Source organism: Trachinotus anak, unplaced genomic scaffold, assembly GCF_046630095.1.
Source record: "Trachinotus anak isolate AG129_WGS33_773 ecotype Australia unplaced genomic scaffold, CSIRO_AGI_Tana_v1 ptg000008l, whole genome shotgun sequence".
Classification (NCBI taxonomy): Eukaryota; Metazoa; Chordata; class Actinopteri; order Carangiformes; family Carangidae; genus Trachinotus; species Trachinotus anak.
The window spans coordinates 8,772,698-8,781,004 of NW_027273859.1; the positions used below are offsets into that span (position 1 = coordinate 8,772,698).

The 8,307-nt window shown below is 45.2% G+C and overlaps 1 protein-coding gene across 1 annotated transcript in view; it reads left to right on the forward strand.

Annotated features, from left to right (window-relative positions):
* The window catches only part of hmcn2 (hemicentin 2), a 43,970-nt gene extending 35,877 nt beyond the window's left edge, over nucleotides 1-8,093 (forward strand). Inside the window, exons 61-81 of the mRNA XM_071482348.1 lie at nucleotides 154-423; nucleotides 508-698; nucleotides 789-1,002; nucleotides 1,157-1,291; nucleotides 1,384-1,574; nucleotides 2,243-2,324; nucleotides 2,467-2,637; nucleotides 2,979-3,131; nucleotides 3,464-3,601; nucleotides 3,770-3,891; nucleotides 4,010-4,250; nucleotides 4,350-4,409; nucleotides 4,515-4,634; nucleotides 4,779-4,913; nucleotides 5,035-5,154; nucleotides 5,324-5,449; nucleotides 6,074-6,202; nucleotides 6,303-6,596; nucleotides 6,700-6,819; nucleotides 6,915-7,041; nucleotides 7,186-8,093. Coding sequence (XP_071338449.1) covers nucleotides 154-423; nucleotides 508-698; nucleotides 789-1,002; nucleotides 1,157-1,291; nucleotides 1,384-1,574; nucleotides 2,243-2,324; nucleotides 2,467-2,637; nucleotides 2,979-3,131; nucleotides 3,464-3,601; nucleotides 3,770-3,891; nucleotides 4,010-4,250; nucleotides 4,350-4,409; nucleotides 4,515-4,634; nucleotides 4,779-4,913; nucleotides 5,035-5,154; nucleotides 5,324-5,449; nucleotides 6,074-6,202; nucleotides 6,303-6,596; nucleotides 6,700-6,819; nucleotides 6,915-7,041; nucleotides 7,186-7,564 — 3,518 coding nt within the window. The 3' untranslated portion in view covers nucleotides 7,565-8,093. The remainder of the gene's footprint in view (nucleotides 1-153; nucleotides 424-507; nucleotides 699-788; nucleotides 1,003-1,156; nucleotides 1,292-1,383; nucleotides 1,575-2,242; nucleotides 2,325-2,466; nucleotides 2,638-2,978; nucleotides 3,132-3,463; nucleotides 3,602-3,769; nucleotides 3,892-4,009; nucleotides 4,251-4,349; nucleotides 4,410-4,514; nucleotides 4,635-4,778; nucleotides 4,914-5,034; nucleotides 5,155-5,323; nucleotides 5,450-6,073; nucleotides 6,203-6,302; nucleotides 6,597-6,699; nucleotides 6,820-6,914; nucleotides 7,042-7,185) is intronic.
* The last annotated feature ends 214 nt before the right edge of the window (nucleotides 8,094-8,307 follow it).

Sequence of the window (8,307 nt, forward strand, 5' to 3'; positions counted from 1 at the left end):
TGTTTATTTCTCACAGTGAAATTGTTTGTCAGTGGTATATGCAAAAAACAAAGGCCCAGTTCCATAGTAATATCAACTGGTTGCTCCTAATCACAAAAAGCTGCTTTTTACATTTATAAATGAATTAATAACTGCTCACCCATGTTTCTCCAGTTCCACCGGTGCTGAGTGTGCCTCGTGTGGAGTACACTGCAGTGCTGGGCCAGTCAGTCAGTCTTGAGTGTGTAGCTGATGGGCAGCCTCAACCTGAGGTTACCTGGCACAAAGAGAGGAGGCCTGTGGTTGACAGCGCTCACATACGTATCTTTGCCAATGGAACTCTGGCAATTGCTTCGACCCAGCGCAGTGACGCAGGCCTCTACACATGTACTGCCAAAAACCTCGCCGGCAGAGCCAGCCAGGACATGAGACTGGTTATTCAAGGTGACTGAGGACTCCTTATGATTATTTAGACTTTAACATGTTTAAAAGTTATGTTTATAAACTAATGATGTTATTGCATTTCAGTCCCACCCATGATCCCTCCTGCGCAGACAGAACTCTCGGTCATTCAGGGGTTTCAGGCGCTGCTGCCATGTGCTGCTCAGGGCTCACCAGAACCCAGAGTATCATGGGAGAAGGATGGCGCCAGTGTGGCCAACCTTCCTGGCAAATTCACTGTCCTGCGATCAGGAGAGCTGATAATTGAGCGAGCTGAGGTACAAGCCATACTCTTCACTGCATTATAAACTACATCTCTGTCCAAGTCTGGGTATGAGAGTCAGTACTTGACAGCTTTCTTCACACAGCCAGGGGATGCTGGTGTGTTCACATGTGTGGCCACCAACGTAGCAGGCTCTGAGAGGCGAGACATCCGCCTGTCCATCAACATGAGGCCTGCCTTCAAGGAGCTGCCAGGTGATGTAACCCTGAACAAAGGACAGAGTCTGGCCTTGTCCTGCCATGCTCAGGGAACACCTTCTCCTGTGATCTCCTGGACTGTCAACAACAGTCCCTATGCAGGTATTGTTTTCCATTTTAACACTAACTGCACAACTCTGTCTGTGAGATACAGTATTCATACTTTTTCATATTCAGCGCTGAGGGGTAAGATTTGTATTTCCACTGCAATGTTATGCCCAGATCCATCTGACACTACTGATTAAAAATGTTCCAGGAGCCACTGTCGACGAGGCTGGCAGGAGCTCCATCATCATTGACAATGTGACTGCGAGTGATGCTGGGACCTATGTGTGCATAGCAGAAAACAGCGTGGGCTCCATCCGAGCGCTCTCATTTGTCCGCATCAGAGGTGAAGTTCTTGTCAAGGATGAGTCATTTGACTTTCAACAGATAATATCAACTTAATATATGTCATACTATAAATATGTGCTGTGTCTGCAGAGCCTCCAGTGTTGAAGGGTGAAGCCCACACATCTCAGACAGTTATCCAAGGTGGCTCAGCTATGCTGGACTGTCCAGTTCAAGGAGACCCCAGCCCTGTCCTCCGCTGGCTCCGGGATGGAAAACCCTTGCTCCGTTCTCTCCGAATGCAAGCACTTCACAATGGCTCCTTGGTCATTTACAGCATCACCGTAAATACAAACTTTCTGTCTTACATTTTACAGTAGACCTCTTTAGACAAGTTTTGTTGAACCAAGTGACTTAAGTTTGAATGATTAAACCCCCCTGAGCACAATACTTAGATCCATAAATGTTTCAAATCTCTGAGAACAGTGGAGCAGTATTCATCCTATCCAAGCTTCATCTGCAGTCCCCTTGGGTGAAGGAACAGTGTGTGACTGTCCTGCAGCGTCCTGCTTCCACCTAAATCAGATTGAGTTCAGTCAGCGAGGCTAACAGCATTAGCAGCAGAGGGAGGAGATGAACAGAAAGCTTGATGTTCCCAGACTCTGCCCCTCTTTCCTTAGCCTGTAACCTTGTTAGGTCTCTAACTGCTGCTGTAATTGTACAGCCTGCAGCTGAGACTTTCTCACAGACAGATGACTGTCCTTCCCACAGAGCACTAATGTGAAATTTCCTCTCCCTGGTCCAATAATATCTATTATGACACACTGAAATCAAGTCTCAACTGCCCAGTAGAAAATGTCAGCTTTTTTGCTATAATGTCAATTTTCTTTTATGATAAGACTATAGGTGATGAAAGAGAGTTTTGTCCTGAAGCTTTGTGGCTCTATCTGCGGATAATTGTTTCTCAGAGTGCCAATTAAACCAAACTCTCCTTTACCTGTTTGATCTACAGGCTGCAGATGAAGGGCAGTATCAGTGTGTGGCTGAGAGTGAAGCCGGAACAGCTGAGAGGACCATTAATGTCAAGGTTCAGGGTGAGTTCTGTGCTTATAATTACAAACATTGTAACCCGGACATGAAATTAATTTAAAAAGTACACACCAGCCAGTGCCCCTCACGCAGTCTGGCTTCCCCTTCTAACAATTTTTACTCTACTGTCTTCTCATCTTCACACAGTCAATGGAGGCTACTCTAACTGGCAGGAGTGGAGTCCATGTAGTAGCACCTGTGGTCAAGGCTTCCAAGAGCGAATCAGATTATGCAACAACCCAGAACCAGCAAATGGTGGCAGATCGTGCAGCGGCCCCAGTATCGACTCGAGGAAATGTCATGCTGGTCTCTGTCCAGGTACAAATTCTTTATATTATGAATTCTTTATATTGATATCATGAATTTATATTCTTGATATTATGAAGGTTACCTTACATACAGCACAGACAGACACTAAAATGACATTTCCCTATGTGAGCTTAGGGTAAAGGGCATTATTACAGTATTTGTAAAGCATTGTGGTTTTAATGCACATGTATTACTGAAAACCTGAAATTACTCCACTGTATGTTAAAGAAAAGTCATATTATTGAAGAATAAAGACAATGTAAGAATAAAGTGTAGGAGTTTATTCTCATATCATCACTTCTCTCTCTCATAAAAACAACTTTTCTGCTCGGTGTGTTTGATCATGAAAGGAGAGACTCCTCGCAAGACCCGAGGCAGCTTGATAGGCATGGTGAACGAGAGGGAGTTTGGTGTGTCCTTCCTGGAGGCCAACATCACAGACAATGTGGAAGAGGGGAGCAGCACTCTGCAGGCACGCCTGGACAACATCCCTCCCAGTGTGGGTGAGTGATCGCACATTATGTCCTCTGGGCTGATATCTTCCATCCTACAGTTTCAGCCAGACAGAAAGGTCTCCAAGAAATTTCAGCACTTCTTTATTTACTATTTACTTCTTTATTTTAAATGTGCTTTCAGGTAAAGGCAAGAATAGATTTTGTCTTTGTTTGTACTTTTGCTTTCTTTCATTAAATTAGCTTTTGACATAGGTGTAAGTAGGAGAGAGTAGGAGGTATTAAGTTTTACAAAAGGATTTACAGCATATTTTTGGGATCTAATCCTAATGTTGTTCAGACTGTGCTGTATATCTACGGTGCTTGACACTGTTTTACTGTAGGTCCCTTGCTCCGGGTGCTGGTGTCTGTGTTTGCTCCCATCTACTGGACCACTGTGCTGCAGAGCGGAGAGGCCAGAAATGGCTACTCCTTCACTCGGGGCCAGTTCAGACAGGAGTCTCAGCTGGAGTTCGAGACTGGTGAGTTTTATAATACTTGTAGTTTGCAAAACAACCAGCAGATGGCATCACTGACTTCCACTGACATGCACAAGTTCACACATGGAGGCTAGTACTTCAGTTCCAGCAAGCTTCCTTCTGCTTGTGAATGAGTGACGTCTTTACTGTTTTTTTAATCTCTTCAAACAGGAGAGATCCTTCGTTTGACCCACGTTGCCAGGGGTGTGGATTCTGAAGGAGTTTTACTAATTGACATTGTAATTAACGGATTTGTTCCTCCTTCATTATCATCGTCTCATCTGAGCCTGCAGGTGTGTTCACTGTTGTTACAATGTTACTTTGAAGACCACAGACATGTCTCACTAGAGAACTTGTTGACACACTTAAGCCCCTCAATTTCTCTGAGTTGATTTCATTTGTGTCCCACAGGAGTTTGATGAATCATACATGCAGACCGGCCAAGGCCAGCTGTACTCGTGGTCATCACAGACCCACCAGGGAGGAGGAAACCCCATGGTCCTACGCTGTAATCACACCATTATTTACGAGGGCCAGGAGGAGCGTGACGGCCCTCTGCTGCAGCTGCTCAAGGTCTCTGGGATGAACAGCGTCTACAACATGTTTACTCTCACTTTGGACTTCCATATCACTGCCAGCCTCCTCATACCAGGTCAGGAGATGAAATTACAATCATTTAAAACTCCAACATCACATGAACTACTGGATCTAAAATGTTGAAACAAACACTGACTGAACTCTCCGTTTGCAGACGGTTATGGAGACACATGTCCTAAAGGTTTCATTCTTGACACAGCCTCCTACTGTGCTGGTATGCTGCTTTTCTTTTTAATGCCTCATTTATCTTTTGCCAACATTTATCTTTCATTTGCCACTGTACCAGTTTTATTATTGTGACACAATGTGTTCTTGTTAGACGAGGATGAGTGTGCGCTCCGGTCTCCCTGCTCTCATTCCTGTAACAACATCATGGGAGGCTTTTCCTGTTCCTGTCCCACTGGCTTCACCATCTCTACAGAGACCAACACATGCCAAGGTGAGACAAAGACAACACAACTGCTGGAGGTTTTGTGATGAATTAGCAGATAATCAGCTGTTAAGTGAAGAGAAAAATCACCTTCATCTAATCCTCTGCCTCAACATTCAGCCTTACTCTTCTGTTTCACATAATACCATGCAGATATTGATGAATGCGCTCAGGGATCGCACATGTGCCACTACAACCAGCAGTGTGTCAACACTGTGGGCACATATCGCTGTCAGGCCAAGTGTGGACCAGGATTTAAGCCCAGCATCACAGGAACCAGCTGTGAAGGCAAGTCACTGTTAATCACTGTTAAACCGTCTGCTCAACACTTCATATGGAGGCATAACAACAGAACCATACTGTACCGCAGAAGATTCATTAAGCCAGATGCCCAAATTGTATGTTTCAGATGTGGATGAGTGCCAGGAGTCTGCTCTCTCCCCATGTCAGCATCAGTGCCTCAATACTCTGGGCTCGTACCGCTGTATCTGCCACCCTGGATACCAGCTGTCAGGACATCGCTGCATTGGTCAGCTAACTATTTAGACTAATTGCTTACTTATTAACTATTCAGACAGATCAACGTCATGGAAATGTGATTTGATCCATCTGAATATCTGTATAACTGGAATACTTTTAGAGGTGGGTGATAACTGACGATCAATAACAGCTTTATTCTAATGGTTTCATCTTCACAGATATCAATGAGTGCATGAGGAATGTATGCCCGGCTCACCAGCAGTGCCGTAACACAGAGGGCGGATACCAGTGTTTCGACAGCTGCCCAGCTGGCATGACCAAAGCGGAGAGTGGAGCCTGCATGGGTTAGTGGCTGTCATACTTTATTTCTCATCCACTTTGTTTTTCTAGAGGGTGCTAAATGTAGTGTGTTACCACACATAACCCATCACTACATTCATTTTGAGACATTAGCATCAGGACCAGACTCTGAGCCTTGAGGGGCTCATGGATTTGGTTCCCACCTCCAGTGACAGTACCTGCTCTGTCTGCATTAGTATAATCAGTAAAAGACAACAGCACTACCGGTGATAAGACTGGCAGCTTCTCGTAACACCAGGTCAGGTTTCACAGGATTGTTTTAGGGCACAAAACAGCAAGAGGTGACTGATTATCCTTCACAGAGACAGAAAGAAAGAAGTCTGTTCATTTTTACTAACAGAAAACCTTTGACCTTTATGACAGGATGCATCAAAGTTAGGAAACTCTGAAGTCTTAACAGCACCGCTGACATGACATGGAGGCCACTGGTCATCTCAACTATAGTCTCAACTGATGTTTTATTTTTGTTTCATCTTTCTTTTCATTTATATTGACAGTTTCATCTTGATGTTTTTGTTGAGCAGAAGAAATACTAGAAATGCAACTGTAATGCTGTGTTTTGTGCCGGTTGGCTGATATATTTTTGTTGACTGGTCAATATTTTTCAGATATTGACGAGTGCCAGGATGGAAGCCACATGTGTCGCTACACTCAGATCTGTCAGAACACAGTCGGAGGTTATGGCTGTGTGTGTCCCAGAGGTTACCGGTCCCAGGGAGTGGGCCTCCCATGTCTGGGTACGATATCTGCTGCATCTGTTTTCTAATACAACTCACCAATGACGCTCTAATGGGGAGCACACATTAGAACCAATGTGAGTCTTGTTTTACCTTTCAGACATTGATGAATGCCTGCAGACACCGAACCCTTGTGCCTACCAGTGCCGCAATGTGCCTGGCAGCTTCAGGTGCCTGTGTCCTCCTGGTACTGTGCTGCTTGGGGACGGGCGCTCCTGTGCAGGGCTGGAGAGAGGCCAGACCTTCACTAACGGGACCAGAGTCAGGGCAAGACTCCGCCCACAGCTGGTGTCATCTCTAGGCAGGCCAATCCTCTCGCGCTCTCATGGAGCATCTCGCATCACCAGGCAGAGCTGTCCTGTGGGGTACACCAACAGAGATGGAACATGCGTTGGTGAGTGTTCATCCAAACTAGTTCACACATACAGCAGCAACAAAGAACAAATGGCTTGTCAGTCTTTTGGGTCGCTTACATCCTCACATTATTCTCTGTGCAGACGTGGATGAGTGTCTGCTCAGGAAGCCGTGTCAACACGAGTGCCGAAATACCATTGGCAGTTTCCAGTGCACGTGTCCCCCAGGTTACCAGCTCTTACCCAACGGCAGGAGCTGTAAAGGTAAGGGCCTCCGTAAACTGTTTCCTAGCTACATAACTTTCACCCTTCCTTTACATGACTACAGCTAACTTCTTATCCACCTTCTCTACCATTAGACATCGATGAGTGTGTAGAACAGGGCATCCAGTGCGGACACAATCAGATGTGTTTTAACACCAGAGGAGGATACCAGTGCCTGGACACACCCTGCCCTGCGTCCTATCAGAGTGGACGAAGCCCCGGGTATTTTGCAAAACTAAACAGTATTGTGCATCATTAAATACAATAATTAGGCTTTAGATACTGTACATATCTATGCATTTTTTGTAGCTGTGAGGTATTTTAATGTGTCATTGACACTCCACTCTTTCCTGTTGACTTTTCAAGGACCTGCTACAGGCCCTGCTCTCTGGACTGTGCCACAGGAGGCTCTCCTCTGCTCCTGCAGTACAAGCTGCTCACTCTGCCCTCTGGCATTCCAGCCAATCACAATGTGGTACGTCTTTCGGCTTTCTCAGAGTCGGGTATCCTGCAAGAGCGCACGTCTTTTACCATACTTGAGCAAGAATCAGAGACGGGTGTGATGGGCCGGGTGTTTGGCATTAGAGATGAGGCCGGCAGGGGGATCATCTTCACCCTGCGGTCTCTGGACAGACCAGGGCTAGTGCGGCTCAAGGTGCAGGCCACCACCATCTCACTGCAGGGCCGCATCACCTACCAGAGCATCTTCATCATTTACATCTCCATCTCAACGTACCCCTACTGAGCCTCTGTGCTGCTTTATAGATGACTCTGCCCCCCTGTGGCCCCTTGGAGGCCTCTCACATACAAGGCAGTTCCCAAAGACCCCTGTGCCTTGGACACATTAGGCCATGCAAAGAAACAGAGAAACATAAAAGCTAAGGTGGACATGGTTAGTAAATGGATTTCATGAAGATGTGTACCCCCCGGTCTGTGACTGAAATGTCACAATGGAAAAAGTTCTGTAAGAACTGTTCTGTAAGAAATCTTTTTTTAAATGTCGCCTTGAGTGGGATCTGTTGAATAAATTACAGAGCAGATCATATGCAGCTGAAGACATCTGAAACATGCTGGATGAACAATTTTTCAATTATTGACCATAAGCTCTATTTCTAATCAGTATCTGAAAATGCACAATGCAAATAAATGTAATATCAACCAAGCACTGAAGTTATTTAGTATCCATCAGGATACTGATCTCTCTCATTTTGTATGTTTCAAATGTTGAATATCTAATTCTGGGACAGATTTATCCTCATATATTCTTATATGTTTGCTGCGCGCACTTGGAAATACACGCCTATCACACATCTTTCCACAACTATGAAATTGTACAATGTTTCCCCTTTTATTTTAATTTATTTAAGTCATTTGAACGCATCACTGGTTTAAACACAGAGGGTTTGAGCTCATGAGGATCTACTGGCATTGTAATGACAAACCTTCGGTGGCACATTGTAACAGTGACTTGTAGCTTTCTAGCTAGCA